Genomic DNA, 24,388 nt, shown 5'->3' with positions numbered 1-24,388 from the left:
AGCTGAAGAGCTCAGGGACAGCACCCAGGCTCTGAGTTCAAGCCCCACAACCAGACAAAAAATATTCAGGAGAAAAAATGTAGTGAGGCTTCCTCCAGTGTTTTATGCATACATACTCATTATATTATATAATGTTTTATTACTTAGTTTTAAAATTCTTAGTAGCATATGTTAGCTGGGCAGAGGGTTTATTTAGACATATATGTATGCATGCAATGGGCCTCAGTCTCAATAGGTGGTGGCACTGGTTCATACTGGTTTATACTTTCTTAAGGAACCTACATATTGATTTCCATAGTGGTTGCATGAAGTTATATTCCTATGAATAGTAAGTTCTCTTGCCCTATGTTCTTACAAGTATTTCTTATTTGTGTTCTTGATGATAGATATTGTCACTGGAATGAGATAAATTCAATGTCGTATGACTTTGCATTTCCAGTATGGCAAGGATGTTGAGCATATCTTTGTATTGTTTTTTAGCTATTTATATTTGTGGTTATGAGTAGTGTCTTTATTTGCCAATTTAATTGGCTTGCTAAGTCCTTAGGAATTAGTTTCTGAGCTTCCTCAGATATTCTGGTTATAATCACTTGCCATATGTTTATTTGAAAAATTCTATAGGCTATCTACTCAGTCCAGTGACTCTCTACTTTGTTCTGCCAAAGGTTTTCAAGTTTGAGGTAATCCTATTTGTCAATTCTTGCTTTTCTTTACTGAGCTATTTGAAGTTTTAATCAGAAAGTTACTGCCTATAAAAAATGTTTCATTTTTTTGTTATCTGTAGTGTAGTGCATTATCCTAAGTCTTAGCTCTTGAATTTCTGGGGGCTAGAATAACAGGAATCATTCACAACTTAGAGCATCCTGGGATATCTGGCCACAGTGTCCAGGAGAAGATGGCTGCAAGTGTGGTCACAGAGAATCTCTGTGAGTGAAAACATGTAATCAGCACATTGCTGCTCTTGTGTGTACATGTGTGTGGCATCTGCAGCCTCAGTGTAAAGTTCAGTAGGTATTCATTATCACCATAAATGTTAAATACGTTTGCTAATTATTTATAAATCTGGTGGTGCTCATGTGTCAGGATATTGCTTGGAATCACATGCTCAAAGGCTATACAGACTCTGCTCTTGGCCATCTCTTCTCTCAGTTCTGGAATTATCCACAAACCATTTTTATCTAGTGAGATCAACAGTCCTACCCAGTTCCAGCTGAAATGAAGCATCAAGGAGACCATGGCAATGACTAGTGATGTGTCATTTTGGGCCATCTGAGAGAGTGAAGCAAACTTGCTTTGTTCATTCAGAGCAAAATCTAAAGGCCCCACAGTTAAGCTAAAGGAAAAGAAAATTGGGGAGTTTATAAAAGGATTGCCATCCTTCACAATCTCAGTCTTCACTCATATTAGGAAAAAGGAATAAATCAGTGAGAGGAAGGGTATTTTTTAGTTTGGGGAACAATATTCAAATTGTTTTTAAATAGTTGTACAAAGATCTTTAATTTGAGCATATCAGTGTCTGTGTAATGCCCATTGGTTATATAACAGTTTCTCTTATCCTCCCCCATCTATACCAACCCCACTTATTTCCTCATTTTATTTTTACATATGTATTTGAGTATTATAATTGTATTTGTCATCATCACTCCTCTCTTCAGTCCTCTGTTCTCCACACCTTTCCCTTTATACTAACCCCTATTATCAGGTAAAACATTTTTTTTAACTTTCTGCTATTTAGAACAGTGACACCATGAAAAGCCACCATTTTGTACACCATTCTTTAGTCAGTTTTATCATGTACATGTGATTAGGGCCATGGATGCATTTTCATATTTATTTCATATTTCATGTTTTTATCTTAACAAAAACATTTGATTTTATTCCTACATATGGGGAAAAATCTTGCCCATTTTGTCTTTCTCAGTCTGACTTCATTCACAAAATAACTTCAATTTTTTTATTCTTTTATTTATTTATTTTCCAGTCCTAGGGCTGGAACTCAAGTCCTGTCCACTGTCCCAGAGCTTTAGTGCTCAGCGCTATCATTCTTACCACTTGGAGCCACAGGTCCACATCCAGCTTTTCTTTTCTTTTTTTTTAAATCAGTGCTGAAGCTTAAACTCAGTGTCTGAGCACTGTTCCTGAGCGTTTTTTGCTCAAGGCTGGTGCTATACCACTTACAGCCTAAGTCCCACTTCCAGTTTTCTGGTGGAGATAAGAGTCTCATGGACTTTCTTGCCCTAGCTGGCTTTGAACTGCGATTCTCAGATACCCAGCCTCCTGAGTTGCTAGAATTACAGGCATGAGCCTCCAGCTTTTTTTCTGGTTAATTGGAGATAAGAGTCTCATGGCCTTGCTTGCCAGAGCTGGCTTCAAATCAAGATCCTCATATCTCATCCTCCTTGAGTCATTAGGATTATAGGCTGAGCCACCAGCACCCAGCTAATTTCACATTTTTTAGAAATTCATATTTTTAGTTATTTCCCACTTCTTAGTTGCTTTCCACAAATTTATTCAACAGGCTTTCAGCCCCAGATCATTCCCTAGTCTGCTCCAACCAATGGGAACATGAATATCCCACTTTGGGTATTTAGTCTTTGATATCATAAAACTTGATAGGTTTCTATATCTTTTCCCTTCATGTCCCTGTATAAAAGCACAAAAGTAGACATCTTTTCACATCTGCATCCCTACCATCCTCACCTGTGGCAACCTGTAGAGTTCCAGTAGTGTCCCAGCCTGGGCAGATGTTATTCCTAATAATCCTGTGAGTACTGCTACAGAGTTACTTTCTCTCATGTGGGTGTAATTAGGGATCTTGTACTGACCAGAAAGCCGGACAAAGGTATTCTCAAGTGTTGACTAAGCTCTGTAATCAGCATTATAGTTATCAAATCCCTGAGTCATGTAAAATATTGGGGTTCCTTTGATGTGTATTTTAATGTTTTTTTCTTTCATGCATGTGTTTCTAATGCATTTATAAGATTATCTCTTTGCTATATTTGATGTCAGTATAACTTGTGGAGGAGATGGGGAAAAACCAGTTGTTTAAGGATACAGGTGGACCTGTTGCAACAATAAGAGTACAAGTTGTCATGTCCAAAATGAGCTTTACAATGTTGGTGCAGGGGGGGGGAGGGGGGAAGGAGAAGGATGGGGATTGGGGGGGGAGGGAGGAGGCTGGGAAGTTATGTGAAGGGTAAACAAAGGAGGAGGCTGCAGTGCTTGGTAAGAAATGTACGCATTATCCTGCCCATGCAATTGTAACCCCTCTGTACAGTATGTTCACAAATAAAATAAAAAAAATATTGGGGTTCTTATTGATTTCAACAGCAAAATTCAAGGCCAGAATAAACTGGTAGTTCTTGAAGACAAGCCTTCACAATAGACATAAGGAATTTATCAGGAGTAATTCAAAATTTATCTTCAAATCAGTGCAATGATTTTGATGAGTTTTTGTTTGTTTCTTTGCATATGATATGTTGGAAAATTACCGCCCTTAGGATGGATTGATAATGCAGTGCCCACAGGAATGCTCCAAGTGTGTGATTTTTCTGTCTTTCATGTATATGCAATACATCAAAAAGTTTGGTCTGTGTTAAACATAGAATAGGCTCTCATGAGGCATCACATATTCTTTTGCCTTGATCTTGGGGATCAAGGCAAACAAAGAAATCTTTGTTTTTCATCCACTCAGTTTATGTTACATGGTTATATGGCTAGAGAAAGGTTCATTTGAGAAAGATTCTATGGCTCTCTTAGAAACCAAGCACATTGAACAACAGCTCTTTCTCCACTAGCTACCAGAACAAAAAACTCAAATATCAGGAGAGAAGGTTTAATTAAGTTTATATAACAGAGTAAATAAGAGGATTGAAAAATGCAACAGGAAGTAGTATAACAGTCCTACCTCCAATTGAACAACAGAAAACTGGCAGTGACACTGTGGCTCAAAGTGGTAGAACATTAGACTTGAGTAAAAAGGCTCTATTATCTACTGATAGTGTGACAACAAAATATTGTAAATGGCTATTTAATATATGTATATTTATAATATCCTAATAGAGGGGATTGAACAAGGATAAAATCATTAACGTATCCAACCATGTTTAAGTCAACTATTACTATTTTGCCTCTATAGCTTCCATCAAATACTAGCTGTTATATTAAATACATTGTGAGGCAACATTGAAGCATATTTTTGTAACATATAACTAACCTTTCCTACAAATTGAAAGATAAAGAGGGGAAGAAAGAGCTGAATTCTGAAAAGTACACTCAGGAATATTTCAAAAGGCAAATGTGTAAATGCTAATGTGAAACTGCTGAATACAGCATACTCTAATGAGCAATGTGGAACTATGTTAAGAGATATTGATGGAATTTATTTGATGGCTAATAAATAGGGAAGGATCTGGTTTATTTAAATGCTTAGAAAAGTAATGGGGAAATCAAGAGTAATACACAACAGGGATAGCATACTAATTGGGGATAGTAATATTAAATGCAGATTGAGAAGCCAGAGCAAGAAGGTCTATGACCTCCTTATCTCCAGTTAACCACTAGAAAACTGCAAGTGGCTCAAAGTGACAGAGTGCTACCATTGAGCCAAAGATCTCAGGGACAATGCTCAGGCTCTGAATTGAAGCTCCATGACTGACCAAAATAATGCAGATTGAATGGAGGAACCATAGGTATAGGGAATAAAATTCATATTAACATGGTGATAATTATAAGTTGAACACTACTATGGTATCAACACAAATAACTAAAGGCCATTTACATATTGAAGGAATACCCACAATATAAACTAATAGCTTACTGGAAAATGCTGTAGGTTTAGTTCAGACCTTCTATACACTAATCAAATACATACGATTAATCTTAAATCTTATTTTTCTGTTTAGGTGCTTTATTCCTGAAGCCATGCAGAGAATTTCTATCTGACTTTAACAAGATGATGTAGCACTTGGGGGCAAAAATGCAGCACAGGAGCCCTGCACTGGAGGCCAAGATGGAGAAGACCTCCACGGCCACCATGACCTTCCCCTTAGCACTGTGGTAGACAGGAAGGAAGGTGAGCCACACACTGCAGAACACCAGCATGCTGAAGGTCAGGAACTTGGCTTCATTGAAGGTATCAGGCAGGTTCCTGGCCAGAAAAGCCACAGTGAAGCTGGCCAGGGCCAGGGTTCCAAGGTATCCCAGAACACAGTAGAAGGCAGTAAGGGAGCCCTTGTTGCACAGGATGATTATGTGGCCATGTTCAGAGTGTACATCTGTGTCAAGAAAAGGTGGAGAGATTCCCAACCAGATTCCACAAAGAGTCACTTGGAGTAAAGTGCAGATAGGGATGATGAAGTTAGGAGCCCCTGATACCAGAAGCCACCTTATCGTTCTTCCTGGAGAAGTGGCCTTGAAGGCCAGAACCACAGTCAGCGTTTTGGCCAAGACAGTAGAAACACCCACAGTGAACACAACTCCAAATGTGATCTGCTGCAGGATGCAGGTGACTGTGTTGGGACGGCCAATAAAGAGCAAGGAACAGAGGAAACAGAAGATGAGGGAGATGAGCAGAATGTAGCTGAGAGCCCGGTTATTGGCCTTGACAATGGGAGTGTCTTGATACTTCACAAAAACCCCAAGTACAGCAGCAGTGAGTGTGGAGAAGCAGAGAGCCATGCAGGCCAGGACCATGCCTAAGGGTTCTCCATAAGCCAAGAAACTTGCAACTCTTAGGAGACACTGGTTTCTCTCTGTGTTGGCATACTGGTGCTCTGGACACTTCACACACTGTTCCATATCTTGTGAGGAAAATAGATAACCATTAGTCTGCACTCAGTAGTGCACTTTCTTCAATGGAAATTAAACTTTCCTGCTTAGATGTAAAACTAACATGCCAGGGTTTGTTATCATAAAAGTATTACCAATTAGTATAAGAACTGTTCAAATTGAACATTGAGATTCTACCTCACCCTAGTTAGAATGGGCATGATCAAGAAAACTAACTACAACAAATTCTGGCAGAGATGATGCCAAAAGGGAACTCTACTATACTTTTGTTGTAATATAAACTATGGAAAGAAATATGGAGGTTCCTGAAAAAGGCAAACATATAGCTACCTTATGACCCAGCAATCCCACTCCTGGCCATTTATCCAGTAGAACACAAAAAAGTTACACTAAGCCACACAACCATGTTGATTGCAGCATTGTTGACCATAACCAAGATAAAGTATCAACTAGGATGTCCTTCAGTGAATGAATGGATCAAGATAATGTGGTATCATGATTATCTCAATAGATGCAGAAAAAACATTTGACAAGATCCAACACCCCTTTATGATGAAAACTCTGGAAAAACTAAGAATCCGTGGAACATTACTCAATATAATAAAGGCTGTGTATGACAAACCTACAGCCACCATTATACTTAATGGCGAAAAGTTAAAGCCATTTCCTCTAAATTCAGTAACCAGACAAGGATGTCTGCTCTCTACACTCCTCTTCAATTTAGTATTATAATATCTAGCTACAGCAATAAGACAATATGTAAACATAAAGAGGATCCAAGTAGGGAAAGATGAAGTAAACCTTGCCCTCTTTACAGATGACATAATCTTGTATTTAAAGAATCCCAGGGACTCCACTCCCAAGTTATTTGAGCTGATCAGAAACTTTGGCAAAGTATCAGGATATAAAATTAACTCTCAAAAATCAATGGCTTTCCTGTATGCCAGTAACAAAAAGAGTGTGGCTGAAATTAGGAAAGCAACTCCTTTTGTAATAGCCCCACAAAAAATAAAATACCTAGGAGTTAATTAAAGAAGTGAAGTACCTCTGTGAAGAAAACTTTAAAAACCTCAGAAAGGAAATTAAAGCAGAGCCAAGCAAGTGGAAAAACCTCCCATGCTCCTGGACTGGAAGTAGTAACATTGTGAAAATGGCAATAGTGCTGAAGGCTAAATACAAATTCAATGTGATACCTAACTATATCCCAACCTCATTTTTCAATGAAAAATAAGAAGCAATCCAAAAATTCACATGGAACAATAAAAGACCCCGAATACCAAAAACAATCCTTAGCAGAGAAATAACAGTGCTGAAGGAAGATCAATTCCAAATTTCAAACTCTACTACAAAGCCATAGTAATCAAAACCACTTGTTACTGGCACAAGAACAGACCTCAGGACCAATGGAATAGAACTGAAGACCCAGAAATGAACCCAGAGACCTATAGCCACCTAATCTTCAATAAGGGAGCTAAAAAATGGAATGGAAGAAAGACAGCCTCTTCAATAAATGGTGCTGGCAAAATTGGTTAATCACTTGTAGAAAACTAAAGCTAGATCCTTACATATCACCCTGCACCATAATCAGCTCCAAATGGATCAAAGACCTCAGAGTCAAAGCACATTCTGAAAACATTACAGAATGGAATAGGAGAAACCCTAGGTCTTGTTGGCACAGGCCGAAATTTTCTTAATAGAGACACAGAAGCACAACAAATCAAAGAAAGGTTGGACAAATGGGATTTCATGAAATTGCAGAGCTTCTTCATGGCAAAGAACATAGCTAGCAAGATAAATAGAAAGCCCACTGATTGGGAGAAGATCTTCACTAGCCATACAACGGACAAGGGTCTCATATCTAAAATATACCTGGAACTCAAAAAATTAAATCCCCAACAACAAGTCCTCAAAGAAACAACCGCCCAATTAATAAGTGGGCTAAAGACTTAAAGAGAAACTTCTCTGAAGAGGAAAGAAGGATGGCCAATAGACACATGAAGAAATGCTCAACTTTTCTAGTCATAAAAGAAATACAAATCAAAACAACATTGAGATACCACCTCATCCCAGTTAGAATGGCTATAATCAAGAAATCTATTAACAACAGATGCAGGAGGGAATGTGGCCAAAAGGAAACCTTACTGCATTGTTGGTGGGAATGTAAACTTGTTCAACCACTTTGCGATTTGCCCAAATGATCATAAACAAGGCCATACTAAATCTACCAGCACAACTATGTTTATTGCAGCATTACTTACCATAGCTAAGATATAGAACCAACCCAGATGAATGGATCAAGAAAATTATATATATATATAGTAAATTATATGTAATACATAATATATATATATATGAATTCTATTCCTTCATCAGAAAAAATGGCACCACCCCACTTATTAGGAAATAGAAAGACTTGGAAAAAATTATATTAAGCCAGACCCAAAGAAACATAGGTCCCATGGTTTCCCTTATTTGCGATAACTAGTATATGCCTAGGACAAACAGAAAAGGTCAAAAGCTATGTACATATGACCATATAAGATAATGCTATGTGAAATGAACCCCAAGATAGGGACACAAGTGGTTTTATCTTTCTTGCTGTTGTTTTTAATGTATTTATAATGTACCATGTGATATTTTGTTTGTTTTGTATGTTCTTCCCCCATGGTATAACCCCTGTTTTCACTGTATTTGATTCCAGTCCCCCGCATCTTGTGTATACATTTTTCTACTTTGAGGAGGGGAAAGGAAATAACAAAATACTGAAAAAAGGATACAGGTTGACCCATTGTAGCAATGAGATGTACAAGACACTATGTTAAAAATGAACTTTACAACTTCAGAGGGGGGAGAGAGGAGGAGTTGGGGAGGTGAAAAGAAAAGGGATGGTAGAGGAAAAATAAAGGAGGGGGTAACAATACTCGATAGGAAATATTACCTTACTCATGTAACTGTAATCCCTCTGTAAGGTATTTTTACAATAAAAAATATATACAGAAGAAAAACATAACGTGATATATATATATATATATATATATATGCAATGAAATTCTACTCATCCATCAGAAGGAATGTACTGTACCACTGGTAAAGAAATGGAAATATTTGGAAAATATTAAGTGATGTAAGCTAAAACCAAAGAAACGTAGGTGTCATGATTTCCTTCATTTAAGAAGGCAATGTGCCTATAAATTCCTGTAAAAATGAGAATAACCTACAAATAAACACACTGAAAGATACATGTGTGTATATATATGTATACATATATGTTATTCAGTGTGTTTATTCCTTCAGTGTATTATTACACACACACATATTACACACACACACACACACACACACACACACACACACACACACACACACACACACACACACACACACACACACACACACACACACTAGGACATGATAAATTATATGGGACCTAAACATTCACACACTGAGGCCAAAGAAGGATATGCATAGGAGTGTTTGAAAAAGGCTCAATAGTTAAGTGCATATGTTCATATAAAATTATATTTTATGAGCAGGACGCTGGTGACTCACACCTGTAATCCTAGCTAACTCAGAAATCTGTCATCTGACGATTTCTATTCAAAGCCAGCCCAGGAAGGAAAGTGTGTGAGACTCTTATCTGAATTGAATCACAGAAAAATGAGAAGTCATGCTGTTCAACAAGTGGTAGAGTGTTAACCTGGAAACAAAAAGAGCTCAGAGACAGCACCCAGGCCCAGAATTCAAGCTTCAGTACAGGCTTTTTTTATTAAATGAACTCCAAGAAAAAGAAATGAGATATTTTTAGTTACTGTTGTTGCTTATGTTGTTTTCTTTTCCTGGTGTCTTGTTTGTTAGTTTGTATGTACAACAAACAGTACAGGATGGCACATAAATGGTGGAACAAATGAAAAAATACAAGAGTGGTACTAATTGGACACTGTGGAAAATGCACTTTAATCTTGTGGGTGAGGACAAGAGAGAACAACTGGGAAAGAATGAGGGAAGGGAGAAATGGTTCAAAAAACATGGTACTCATTACCTGATTTATGTACCTGTAACCCCTCTGTATATCACCTGTTATAATAATAAAAATAAAAATTTTTAAAGTTCAGTGTTTAGTTTACTCTTTTCTAACCCATAAGTTCAACCTCACTCCCACATTGTTTTTTGTCAGATTGAACCTTTTACCTTCAGTGACTATCATTCACATTGATAATGTGCCATTGTGTCATTTTTAATATCATAATCATTTTCCTCACTATTTAATGCTGCTATAACATTTATTGTTAGCATTCTGTACACAACTTCTAAGCCCCATAATAAATTGTGGATATGACTTACACTTCTGTATATATTTCTGTAAATGTTAATAGAAGCTCTGGGGCATGACTTTGAATTCATGACATATATTTGTCTCTCCTCCTCCCCTTTGAAGCAGTGGGGAACAGAGGATCAAACCACACTTTGAAGATCTAACATCATGCTCTGCACAACACTTGTCTTTCTGAAACCAAATTCAGCTTCTGAGCACTTGCTCTGTGGCAAGAGCAGTTCTGTGCACTGTGTACATGATCCATGTTTTCCTTGTTTTATAAATGGAATCTAGAAGAACATGGAGACCCTACCCTTATTTGGCTTTGTATTAATATGATAAGAAGTTAAACTTACATTATTGAGTATCAAGAAGTGAGTTTTCATGAGATAATCATGCATACATTGGGCTAGGAAAAAACTAATGATGATGTAATTCCAGGCCATGATTTGTATAATTTCAAGAAGCAATATCATCAAATGTTAGGAACTAAAGAAAGAGAAGCTTTGGCTCTGCAATCTTAATTTCTTTTCACTTGTATTAATCAGAGAACATTAGGGAGAATTTCTACTTAAGGATTTACCTGTCCCATTAGAAATCTCATTCTCTGGGCAAGGGATACAATCAAAGCAACAGGCAGCCTTTTCCTCCTGAGGGGATTTCCTGAATCCAGAATCACAACTCTCACTGCAAACTGAGTATGGGGTCTGAGGAAAATCAGATATGTGTTGTTAACTGTTCAGACTTTTACCTTCCACACCAAAATAGTTAAGTTTTCATATCAATTGGACCATTAAAAACAATATCCATACATTTAAAGTCAATCAGTTGATCAAATACTGTTAGAAATTCCATATGACATGATCCCCAAAGGCTTATGTGTTGTAGTCTTGATTTGTAACCCAAGGTACTATTGGGAAGTTTTGAAACTTTAAGAGGTAGAACCTAATACTAAGATGGCCAACCCTTAAATATATTATGTGTGTTGTGCTTCTTGGGCTGGAACTCTGGGCCTGTGCACTGTCCCTGAACTATTTGCTCAAGGCTGACACTTCACCAATTTAGGCCACAGCTCCATTTCTAGATTTTTGTGATTAATTGGAAATAAGTGTCTCACAGACTTTCCTGCCTGGTCTTGCTCCAAATCACAATCCTCAGAGCTCAGCCTCCTGAGCATCTAGGATTACAGGCATGAGCCACTAGTACATGGCAAATTCATTATTGTCTTCTACAGAGTCGCTAAGGTGAAGGCAACCCCTCATTGATACTCTCAAAGTATTCCCTAAAGCACAGACATCCCATACATAGGGTTATGTGATAACCACACTCATCATTTCTTCCTCTCTGATTTTTCATCATCAAGAAGTGAAAATCTTCTTCTCACACACAGTTTTCTCAGATTCACGACTGAAGCATAAATTACAGGTCAAAAAAGCCTTTACTGAAACAATCACAGTGTGAAGCAAAATGAACTTTTCTATTTATAAAGTTATTTCTCTGATATTCTGTCATCATATAAGAAAACTTATAAACCGGGCTCCGGTGGCTCATGCCTGTAACCCTAGCTACTCAGGAGGCTGAGATCTGAGGATCGCAGTTCAAAGCCAGCCTGGGCAGGAAAGTCCGTGAGACTCTTACTCCAATAAACCACTAGAAAACAGGAAGTGGTGCTGTGGCTCAAGCCGTAGAGCGCTCGCGCCTTGAGCTGAAGAGCGCAGGGACAGCGCCCAGACCCAGAGTCCAAGCCCCACAACCGACAAAAGAAAAAAAAAAAAGAAAACATAACATTTCATTTAGATGTTTCATAAAGTTTAACACTTAGAAACATAGAATTCATATACTGATTTTACATCCAAGAGTCAGCAAATAAGAAATTTCCTCAAGCTAACAGTAACTATCCAATGCTTGGATAATTAATGAGAACAAAGAGACTTAAAATTCAGGGATCATTTTTGCTTTTATGTAGTTTTATGTAGTTGTGGTTAGGTCCAGCTCACCTCAGTAGTTCCTATGGCCCACTCTATCATATCTTCAGATATTGACAGTTGATGACCATGTAGAGCATATGGAGAAAATAGTCCTACTTTCACCTTAACTTCAAGACCTTCTGGAAAATTCCAGTTGTTCACAATGTCATACTCTGCTTCTAATTTCTCTTTCTCATCCAAAATCACTAGGTCTCCAGCAGGATTATGAAATTGGATCTTCTTCAAAAAAGGGTGCAGCTAAAATAGATACATCTTATAGTGAAATGAATCCAGGAGTTAAGACAGGAAAGCTTAATTATACAATGCTCCTCATAGTCTTTTAAACCTGCTCTGTAATTCTAGATTAACGCACACCACATGAAGTAGAACAACACAAAACTCGCTAGAAGACTAAAATAATGTTTCTGAATATTCCTAACTTATAAAAAGATCATCATAAGGCCTCTTTACAAGACAAACCCGCTCCATGTAAATAGTCATGAATGAGAGAATTCTAAGTTGCATACCTACAGTTTTTCTCAACTGCTTATTTATGAATCTCCAGGGAGTTCCAGTTTGATAAATTAGTAGTACTCAAAGTGGAATTAAGGAAGCTCATTTCTTTTTTATGTACTTTATGAATATCTAGGGACATCCAGTTGGCTAACTTGGTAGTGACTAGAGTGGAATTGAAGAAGCTTATTTCTTCTTAGGTATATATTTATTAATATTTTATGCATGGAAATTGTATATTCTTTAAATTTTTATCATTATCTTTTAAGTATTCTGTAAAAAGGTTTCAATTCAATAAGTGTGTTTATGAATACAATGCATCTTGATCAATGTCACCTCTTACATCATTCTACCCCATCTTTCCAATCACCCAACTTACTTTCCTAACAGAAGATCATTTTTAAGTATTAAGGTATACAAAAAGCCAAGACATTTGCTGTTTAAGAAACTCATAGGAAGCCGGGCGCTGGTGGCTCACGCCTGTAATCCTAGCTACTCAGGAGGCTGAGATCTGAGGATCGCGGTTCAAAGCCAGCCCGGGCAGGATAGACCGTGAGACTCCTATCTGCAATAAACCACCAGAAAACCGGAAGTGGCGCTGTAGCTCAAGTGGTAGAGCGCTCGCCTTGAGCTGAAGAGCTGAGGGACAGCGCCCAGGCCCAGAGTTCAAGCCCCACGACCGACAAAAAAAAAAAAAAAAAGAAACTCATAGGAAAGGCTAGATTTACAAGTTTCAAAACATTAGCTGTGAATTTACTGAGGTCATTTGTAACACACAAAAACAATGGGTACATAAAATGCATTTCCTCCCTTCCAATGGCGTGTTTTTCTTGAAGAATGTAGGAACATAGGTCGGAAGAAAGTTCAGAAACATTTAAAGAAAGTTTCTCCCACAATTTTTGTTAATTTGAACATATTTAGATTCATTTTATTTTTGGTGTGTCAAATCCAACAAGCAAGATATTACCTGGGCAGGAGAAGGCACTATCCCTTTCCCATTTCCCTCTGTTTGATGAAGAAGCATCTTGTGAATTGTGTGGGCCACAGCATACACAGCATTATATATATTGTAACTCTCTTCAGACATGGCCATTTCAAAAATGTGTCCAGGCAACCACTCCAAGGAGGCATCCTGGGGACAGTTCTCCCATGTTACACAGTCAGATTCAGAATATGAGCAATTAAAAGAAAGAACCCACAGCCGAGCAAGATAAAAGTCTTCTTGGTGTTTGGAAGGATTAACTTCCCTGACATAATTCTTAAACCCAGAAATGTCTGGATGGTGGTGTGAAAAAATGAGATGGACATGGAATGAGCCTAACATGAAATACCTTCTACTGATGAATAACTCACTCTGTGAAGTCATGAGCCAAACTTTGCCTGTCATTAAAAATTGCCCAAAATACAGCGTTAAATTTAGTAGGTGTTCATTATCACCATAAATGATAAATACATTTGCTGATGAGTTATTTATCTGGTGATGGAATCTTATGTAATTTGTTACTTCCATGAACATATTGCTTGAAATCACATGCTCAAAGGCTACACAGACTCTGTTCTTAGCCATCTCTTCTCTCAGTTCTGAAATTATCCACAAACTATTTTCATCTAGTGAGATCAATAGCCCTACCCAGTTCCAGCTGAAATGAAGTATCAAGGAGACCATGGCAATCGCTAGTGAGGTGTCCTTTTGGGGCATCTGATAGAGAGAAGGAAACTTGCTTTGTTCACTCAGGACACGATCTAAAGGCCCAAAGGTAAGCTACAGAGAAAGAAAATTGGAGAGTCTGTAAGAGAATTGCAGTCTTTCACAATCTCAGTCTGTATTTAAATATTAAGGAAGAGGTTTAAATGGATATAGGGAAGGGTCTTTTTTAGTTTGTGTAATTTTGGAAAACAAATGTGAAATTGTTTTAAAAAGAGTTGTACAAAGGTCTTTAATTGAGTGTATCAGTTACTGCATGCAATGCCTGTTGATCAGTGTAACTCTGTCTATTATCCATAACAAGCCTATTCATTTCCTCATTTTAGTATTACATATAAATGTGAATAATACAACTGTATTTGCCATCGGTCCTCTCTTCATTCCTCTGTTCCCCACATTATTCTCTTTATACTTACCCCATTATTAGTAAAACATGTTTCAACTTCCTGCTATTAATTGTTCAGAGCAGTTACACCATGGAAATCCATCATTTTGTACAACATTCTCAGTCAACATATTCATGTAAAGTCCTAATTGCTGTGCATGTGTTTTCATATTTATTTTATATTTTATATTTATATTTTAAATCTAATTTCCACATATGAGACAAACCTTCCCATTTTGTCTTTCTCAGCCTAATTTCATTCACAAAATATCTTCCCTTTTCTTCCAGTCCTGATTCTTGAACTCAGGGCCTGAGCATGGTTCTACACTCTACCACTTGGAACCACAGGTCCATTTCTAGCATTTTTCTGGTCAGTCTCATTGCCTTTCCTGCCGGAATCATTATCCTCAGATCTCATCCTCTTGCATAGCTTGGAGTTACAAGCATAATCTATCAGCATCTGGTTAAGTTCACATTTTTATTTAATTTTTTATTTTTAATTTCACATTTAAAAATTTTTTCCAACATCCTGACTATTTTCTACAAAATTATTCAATAGACTCTCAGCCCAGGTCATTCCCTTGCTGCTCTATCTTATCCATCTTCTCTTAACCAATAGAAATATAGATATCCAACTATGTTTTGTATTAAGCCCTTGATATCATAAAACTTGATAAGTTTCCATGTCTTATCTCTTCCTTTCACCTGAAAATAAGCACCAAAGTAAACATCTTTTCACATCTGCATCCCTCCCATCCTCACCTGTGGAAACTTATAGAGTTCCAGCAGTGTCCCAATCTGGGCAGATGTTATTGCTGATATTCCTGTGAGTACTGCTACAGAGTTACTTTCTCTCATGCAGGTGTAATTAGGGATCTTGTACTGCCCAGAAAGCCAAACAAAGGGATTCTCAAGTGTTGACCAAGCTCTGAAATCAGCATTATAAATATCAAATCCCAGAGTCATGTTATATAAAAGATCAGGGTTCTTGTTGATTTCTTCAACAGCAAAAGCCAAGGCCAGAACAAACTGGTAGTTCTTGAAGGCAATCCTACACCATAGACATAAGAAAATTTTCAGGAGTAATTCAAATTTTATCTTCAAGTCAATGCAATAACTTCAATGAGTTTAATGTTTGTTTCTTTGTAAAATGAATATGCAGAAAATTACACCCTTTTAGATTGAATGGTAATGTAGTGTCCACATGAATGCTTAGGGAGCACGATTTTTCTCTTTCATGTATAATACCAAAAGTTTGGTTTCCATAGAACATGAAATAGGCTCTCAGGAGACACCAAATATTCTTTTACCTTGATCCTGGAAAAACTAGCTCCATATGTGTGACAAACAAATCTTTGTTTTTACAGCTACCCAGTTTATCGTTAAATGGCATGTGATGGGTTCATTTAAAGAAGATCCTTTGGCCCTCTTCAGAGACCTATCACCTTGAACAGCTCTATATGTACTAGTTATCAGAACAAAAACCCAAATATCAGGAGACAGTGAACAGTTCTAACATATAACTGAGTCAATAAAATGCTTTTTAAATTCAATACAATGTAGTTTCCTATGTTAACTCATATACTAAACTTCAAAAAACTAATCACAAAGAAAGGAGCTTCCAACTAGGGTATGGGGAGAGAATTGTCATGATATTAAGCCTTATGCTGAAACCCATCTCCCCAAATTCCCATGGTGAAATGCAGTTTGGGTAAATGCCTCATAAGTACTACCTTCTTCCCAAAACACACACATAGAGATATTGAAAAGGAAATGATACAAGGAATAAAGAGAATCAAAGTCTGCTCTCTCTTTCTCTCTCCCTCTCTCTCTTTCTCTCTCTCTCTTTCTCTGCCATACACAAGAAGATATCATAATTAAACTTAACACACATGATTTGAAAAAAGGGAAAGATGAAGGTGGTATTGTTATACCAATGAGGGAGTAAACTTGTCCAACATTTCCTATATACATGTATGGAATGATTACAATTTTCAAACCTGACTTACTCCACTTTATATGATTTTTTCCAAGTCTTTCTATTTCTTTATGAATGGTATAATATCATTCTTTCTGGTGGATGAGTAGAATTCCATTGTGTATAGATACAACCTTTTTCGATATGTTCCTCCACTGAGGAACATGTGGATTGATTCCATATCTTGCTTATGGTAAACAATGCTGCAATGAATGCAACTGTGCTGGTGGATTTAGGGTGACCTAGTTTGTAATCCATTGGATAAATTCCCAGAGTGGGATTGCTGGGTCATAGGGTAGCTCTATGTTTAGTCTTTTGAGAAACTTCCATACTGCTTTCCAGAGTCATTAAACAAGTTAACATTCCCATTAACAGTGGAACTGAATTCCCTTTTGGACACATCCCTGCCAGCATTTGTAATTGTTAGTTTTCCTGATAATAGAGTGAGGTGGAATCTCAATGTGTTTTGATTTGCATTTCTTTTATGGCCAGAGATGTTGACACTTCTTCATGTGTCTGTTGGCCATTCTTACTTCTTCCTCTAAGAAGTCTCACTTTAAGTCTATAGCCCATTTATTGATTAGGCTGTTAATTGTTTGATCTTTAAGTGTATTTTACCCTTATCTGATGCATAGCTATCAAAGATATTCTCCCATTCTGTGAGCTTGCTAGCTATGTCATGTACCACATAGATGATCTTTAGTTTTATACAATCCCATTTTATATAAAGCAAAGTAAACCAGACCCAAACAAATATAAGCTACATGGTTTCCTTCATTTATGGTAACTAGAATGTACCTATAAATATACACGTAAACACACTGAATGATTAAAATATATATGTATGTGTGTATACATACATATACTTTATATATAATATATATTTTGTATATACACATTTAAATACTTTCTATATGTATATGCATACATGTACATATACATACATATGCATATGTTTATATAAAGTATATATACATACACATACACACACATACACATACTCTGGGACATGATGAATTATATATGACTATAGACATTCACATACTGAGGACTATGCATAGGAGTAGTTGACAAAGACAAAGCTATGTGCATATGATCATGTAAAAAACGTTTTTTTGAAATGAACTCCAGAAAAAGAATATGAGACATATTTTTAGTTGCCATTGTTGCCGGTTTTGTTTTCTTTTGTCCTGTTGGTTTGTACTTGGGAGGATAATAGAACACAGAAAAGGTGGAACAAGGGTGAAAAAATATAACTGTGGTATTCATTAGACACTATGTAGAGAAAATAAACTCTATTTCTTCTGGTTGGGAACAGGAGGAAAAAACTGTGAGAGTGAGATAATGGGAAACATTCAAAAAATATGCCCATTATCCATTACCTGATGCATATAACTGTATTCCCTCTGTATATCATCTCTATGATAACAATAAAAAAGAAATTTACATGAAAATAAAATAAATAAATAAAAGTGGGAAAAAGTTAAGGGGTAACATTGTCCAAAGAAATATACTCATTACTTGAATTATGAAAGTGTAACTCCTCTGTACATTACCTTTATAGTAACAATAAAAAATTAATAAAAATTTTAAAAAATAATCTTAAACCTAAAACAGAAGAAAATAATGATATTGAAGAAAATCTGAAAAAAATTGAAAATATTCATATGGAAGAGGAAACCAAAAGGAAGAATTGTAGACCTGAAAAGTATTTGTTAGAAATTAGCAAGTATATTCTTTTACCTCTTTTAAATATAATAAAAAATGTCGATCCTTATAAAAAATTGGCAAGTAGTTTTAAATAAAAAGGAAATGTCAGTACTGTTGAAGTTTAGTAACTGATTGAATAAGGTAAAATGCTTATTCAAACAGAACAACAGAATAGAATAATAATTCTTAATGTAGATAAAATTAAAATATCCATGGTTAGCAAGATCAAAGATTAATAGAACTTCCACAATGACATCTACAGTAAACTCTCTTATGATCAAGTTCTCACAAGTAAAATACACGGAAATATACATAAGATTCTCATCTGTGAGAGAAAAATAGCACATTAGTATGTTCTTGTTTCCAGGAGCACATGGAATAAGATCTGTATAATTTTGAAGATAACAAACATAAATTATCCACAAAGTATATAACACTTAGCAAAGATAGCCTGTTAAAGTGATGGAGGGGTAAAGGTGTTCCTAGACATGCAAAGTTAAGAGAATATATCTATAGAAGATCTACTCTAGAAGATATTGTAAAGGAAATTGTTCAAATAAAAGGAATCATTTATGTGGAAGAAAATATATAGGAATATATCAAACTTACTGGCAAGGATGATTATACAAACAAGCTGAGAATGTTCTAACATGTACATGTACCAGTGAAAACATGCACAGAAGATGGAAAATATTAACATATTCCCAATATTCAATCTACAAAAATATAAAAATTAGAAGACAACAATGCAGTAACAAGAGTTTTCATTTGTACATGATTGCTATTTTATGTATAAAGAGATTTCACTTTAATATTTCTTTACGTTTACTTAATGGATTTTGATCATGGTTTGCCTCCTTTCTTCTGGATACATTTTTCTTGTTCTTTTGTTTGCTTCCCATCCTTGTCATCCTGGATAGTGGTTTTCATTACAAAATAATTCGCTATAATCAAGTATATTTTAATCCTCTTATTAACTACAAATGGAAACCCATAATAGACAAATGAAAAGTCATAACCAAGAAATCAAAAGGCATGGATTATTTAGTAGCGCATCTGCCAGTAAGCAAAAGCATCAGATGGCAAGTTTGAATCCTGGTCTTAGACAAAGAAAAATCAAAACAGATTACTAGTGAATTCACTTATTAATCATTGATTCTCTACAAGAGAGAAAGCATAGAAGAAGTTTCTGTGAAACTAGAGAACAAGTTACATAATGGCACTAGTAAGACATGATCTGTCAACAGTGAATAGGATCAAAAATGCATAAAATTAGTCATTTAAAAGATAAGTGACCGAAGTCAAGCATGTGTGACTCATTCCTGTGACTGACCCTACTGTCTGGAGAGGTTGAGATCTGAGAATCATGATTCCAAAACAGTATGGATAGGAAAAGTCTATGAGACTCTTATTTCCAATTAACCACAAAAAGGTGAAAGCAGAGCTGTGGCTCAAGTGGCAGAGTGCTAGCCTTGAGCAAAAGAACTCTGGAATGGTACCTAGGCACTAATTTCAAACCCCAGTACCACCATGTGCCAAACTCTATGTTACCTCCAAAGACCCCACTTCACCTTTAAGGGCTCCCATACACTGAAAGGGATGGAGTGGAGGCAGTCCATACAAGTGGAAACTAAACAAAACAGGAGTATCTGTAACATGTCATGTCAAGTAGACTTTCAAAACAATGAAAACTGAAAAGGTTACATTTCAACAACAAAAAGATCAAATCAGCAATATAAGTTAGCAATTTTAAGTGCATTATCCAAGCATTTCACTTCATGTAGAAAATACTGACAGAAATGAGAGATGATTCCCCAACACAATCATAACTAAAGGATATCTGGAGAGACAAAATGAACATGGATTCAGGAGAGAGGAATTTCACCCTATATCAAGTGAGGCTCACACCTACAGAACATTTCACCTAATTTCTGAACAGAACGTCTCTTATTCACATATTGAACATTTTTCTGGATAGATCACAAGATGACTCAAAAATTTAAAAATATTGACATATTCTTTAACATATATTGGGACTACAGAATAGTAATGGTAAACATTAACAGTAAAAGTTGGAAAACATGCACATACACAAAATGTAAGTGAATTATTTTCTAGCCACCAATGGGTTGTCAAAATTGAAGAAATAAAAAATGAAAGTGAAAACAGAATATCAAAATCTATGGATATTGCAAAGGAAGGGTAAAAGAAAACTTTCTCTTTTTTTGGCGGTCCTACTGTCCATGAGCCTCCTTTTGTTCAAAGCTAGTGCTCTACCACATGAGCCACAACAGCATTTCTGACTTTTTCAATAATTAATTAGATAAAAGAATGTCACAGACCTTTCTGACTGGGCTGGCTATAAACTACTATCCTCAGATCTCAACCTCTTGAGTAGCTAGGATTGCAGGCATGAGCCACTAGCATCTGGCTTTTTATTATTAAGTAATTGTCCAAAGGTGTCTAAATTCAACATGTTTGTGATTGTTGACATACAAATTCCAACTATGGGATCACTTTGGGTGTCCAAGTGTTATAGAATGAAATGAAGGTGCATTTTCTCAAAGGTGTCTAAATTCAACATGTTTGTGATTGTTGACATACAAATTCCAACATGGGATCACTTTGGGTGTCCAAGTGTTATAGAATGAAATGAAGGTGCATTTTCTTGAACCATAATGATGAAATTAATTTGTAAGAAAATACATGGAAATGGGGATTATCCTGTTAGGCAAATTAAGCAAGTATCATGAGTATAAGTACCATCTTTTCTCTCCTATCTGTAATGTACAAAAACATGGAGAGAAAATTAGAGATATGTGAGGGAAACAGGATGTGAAAGGAAGCATAATAAATTACAAATTGCAAATATTACAAATAGAATGGGTGAATATAATCAAAGTAGGAGACATGCAATGTCAATATACAATAATGAACTAGTTTGTATGGCACAAATACCTGTAATAACAACTGAAAAACATTACCATGATGCTGTGGGTGTAGAGTAGAGTCAGTACTTCCACCCAATGTCACTTAATTGCAGTGGCCCATTTATGCAAAGACTTCATGGATGACACATTACTATCTTTAACCTACAGCATCCATACATTTTACTTCCTGATTATCAAGAACAACCCTTCATATCTTCAAGTAGCTAAGAAACATCCACCTACTGAACCAGAAGATTCAATGTCAGGAAAGTCAGGTAAAGGAAAATCAAGTGAAAGTAGAAAAGTAGTGGAAATTAGATAAACAAGTATCTAGGAGTGATAGGAAGTATCAAGTTTTAGATCCCGCAATACTTCAGACTTTTTCAATATCTGCAAAGCGAGTAAGTCCATATCCTGCCCTCTCTGTGCCCCAAGCGTGTGCAACCACCTTAATCTACCTTTGTCATGTCAGCACTTGAAAACAGGTGAAAGAAATTGATAAGGGCCAAGAATCCAATGTATATTCTACAAAAGTAACAGTAGGGAGGGTTGGATAGAGGAGGATTGAGTGAGAATGATGGAAGTGGTGACATTGATCGAGGTGGAATGTATTCATAAACTGCTTTTTTATATAGCAATTCCTTTAGCAATTATCTTGAAACAGGAATCAAATCAGTTGCTGCAATTTCTGGAAATTCCTCCTTAGCCATTTATTAAAGAGACCTTCTGCTGCAGACCAGAACTTCAGGGTGCACATGTGCACAAGGAGAACAAATCTAGGGCAGATAAATTCTGTCATGAAAGAAGTTTTATTGCTGGAATGTCTGGCAGCTGCTGGATCATGCAATAAATCTGATGTGAAATTAAATAGAGCTTAGTCTGAAACAGTAGCTGCATCTGTACAGCAAGAATTTTTTTGATCAAAGTCAACAAAATAGATGCCATCTCATACTTACCAAAAGAAACTTCTCATACCACTGGCCTATGGAGCAGGAAATGTGTCTGAAAGCTCAAAGTACAGAACTCATGCCACTAATGCAGGTTGTTAGTAATAACATCACTTCATCTTCTGCAAAGGCAGGCGGTATGGAGCTAGAGGGATGCGGCCGTGAAATGCAGAGTCCACAGCCCTGGAAAGGAGAAGCTACATGGAAACGAGTCTTCTCCTATTAGCAGACAGAAAATCCCTCAAAAGTAGATGTGTATACAAATGTATTAAATGAAATAGTAGATTCAAAGAAGAATTCAAATTGTGCAATTCCTTAGGTAAAGTCAAAATTTAACGATATAAAATACTAGGCATCAGGTACTCAAAAGGACTGAGGTAAGAAGGAAGGCTTGAACAAATGCAGAAGAGAAGAAGGGAGAATGCAGTTAGGAGTCCAATGCAAAATTAAGAAGAGTGAGGACATTGATTAAGATACTCATAAACAGCTTTGTTCAATGGCAACTCATTTGTCCTTTGATGATGGTAGTAATAATAATTTAAAAAACATTTTTCTAGTGCAGTAGAGGTCAGGGTAGAAGATATAGAGAACAGTGATGTGTGCACCCACAGTTCCCTCAGCCATTGCCCATCCTGGGAACAAAACAGTAAATGAAAATCAAACAATGAATTACTTACTGTGTGTTCTTTTCTTGCTTAGAAGTATCACTGACACTGTGATCTCTTCCCAAAGTGTAGAGAGGGAAAAACCCAGCAATCATCACATCTCCATCCATATGTGCTCTCTGTTTCATTCTAGAAAAGCAGCTGGTGCCACCCAAGACACTGACAAGTGGGGGAAGCTGGAAAAGGATTAGAAAAGTCAAAGTAAACATCACTGAAACATCTGCCAAGCTAGAATTCTGTCTGGAAGTGGAGCCCACAGTGTCAGGTGTGTATATACATGTATCTTCTATTTGTGTGTGTATATGCAAATGGGTCTTTATGGACAGAATTAGACAGTCTAACCTACCTTCTTTCATCACATTCTTAACTAGTGCCCAGGAGAGATGTGTAAAACTCTCAGCCCTGAAGCTCTGCATCTGAGGCTCTGAGTCCAGGAGAAAAATCACAAGTTGGAAAATATGTTTGCAGATCTTTCTCCACCTCAGGTGCTATGATTTCATCTAAGGCCCTAGAGATGAAGTTCTCTTTGATACATATGATCCCTGATTTATGCCAAGAAAATTTTAGAATGAAAGCCATTTGGGATGATGTAACTTAATTCATTGTATCAGAAGATGCCATGTCAGCTACATGGTGAAATGGCCAGAAAAAGTCTAAGCCAGTATAATGTCGGTCAATCAAAGTTAGTGCATCACACCCAAGAAGATTGCTTCCCATACCCAGTGTCTATAACAGTCACAGAACATTGCTGGTTGATCCAGACAGGATTCAATAAGTATTCCAAATTCAGACACCTGCACAAATTTACCAGTGGAAGCATTGATGCTGCTGAAACCACAATTACACATCAGTACCTCCATGTCAAGGCCAAGTTGATATAAAGAGCAGTTACAGTTATGTAAGTCAGGTGAATAGCACATTTCTTTTTGAACAATATCACCCCTTCCCTCACTTTCTCCTCACACATTTTTCACCTTGAACTTTGGCCTTCAAAAAGGTGCTTTTTACTAAACATGCTAACATGGATCAAGACATTTTCATGATGCACTAACAGACCCAAAGTGTTGTGGTTTGTTTGTTTGTTTTGCCTGTCCTGGAGCTTGAACTCAGGGCCTGGACACTGTCCCTGAGCCTCTTTTGTTCAAGGCTAGCCCTCTACCACTTGCGCCTTAGCGCCATTTCCAGCTTTTTCTGTGTATGTGGTACTGAGGAATCAAACCCAGGGCTTCATGCATGCTAGGCAAGCACTTAACCACTAAGCTACATTACCAGCTATGTTGTGTTTTTATTTATGGTTTTCTGAGAAAATATGCTTATGGAGGAAATCCCTTTGTCTTTCACAAACTTAAATCCATATCAAAACCAACTCTGTTTTTATACTGGTCAACATATATTAGAACCAAATCCCATGCAAAGACATCAGTAGTCCTGGAGAAGAGAGATATTTCAAGGCAGTAAATATACTCTATCAAGGCTGTAGTGTTGG

General features: G+C 36.7%; 1 protein-coding gene across 1 annotated transcript; it reads right to left on the bottom strand.

Moving 5' to 3' along the window:
* Positions 1-4,881: 4,881 nt before the first annotated feature.
* LOC138814220 (vomeronasal type-2 receptor 116-like) lies at positions 4,882-23,762 on the bottom strand. The gene is made up of 8 exons (XM_070003230.1): positions 23,622-23,762; positions 22,915-23,078; positions 15,435-15,723; positions 13,536-14,344; positions 12,962-12,965; positions 12,100-12,327; positions 10,686-10,809; positions 4,882-5,801 (listed from the first exon to the last, which is right to left on the bottom strand). The coding sequence occupies exons 1-8, from the start codon at positions 23,760-23,762 to the stop codon at positions 4,882-4,884; spliced, it is 2,679 nt and encodes an 892-aa protein (XP_069859331.1).
* Positions 23,763-24,388: the final 626 nt, after the last annotated feature.

This window comes from Dipodomys merriami, unplaced genomic scaffold (assembly GCF_024711535.1).
Source record: "Dipodomys merriami isolate MVZ:Mamm:240054 unplaced genomic scaffold, mDipMer1.0.p SCAF_6, whole genome shotgun sequence".
NCBI lineage: Eukaryota > Metazoa > Chordata > Mammalia > Rodentia > Heteromyidae > Dipodomys > Dipodomys merriami.
The sequence above is the reverse complement of the archived record's forward strand: the minus strand, read 5'-3'. Positions and strand labels throughout refer to the sequence as shown.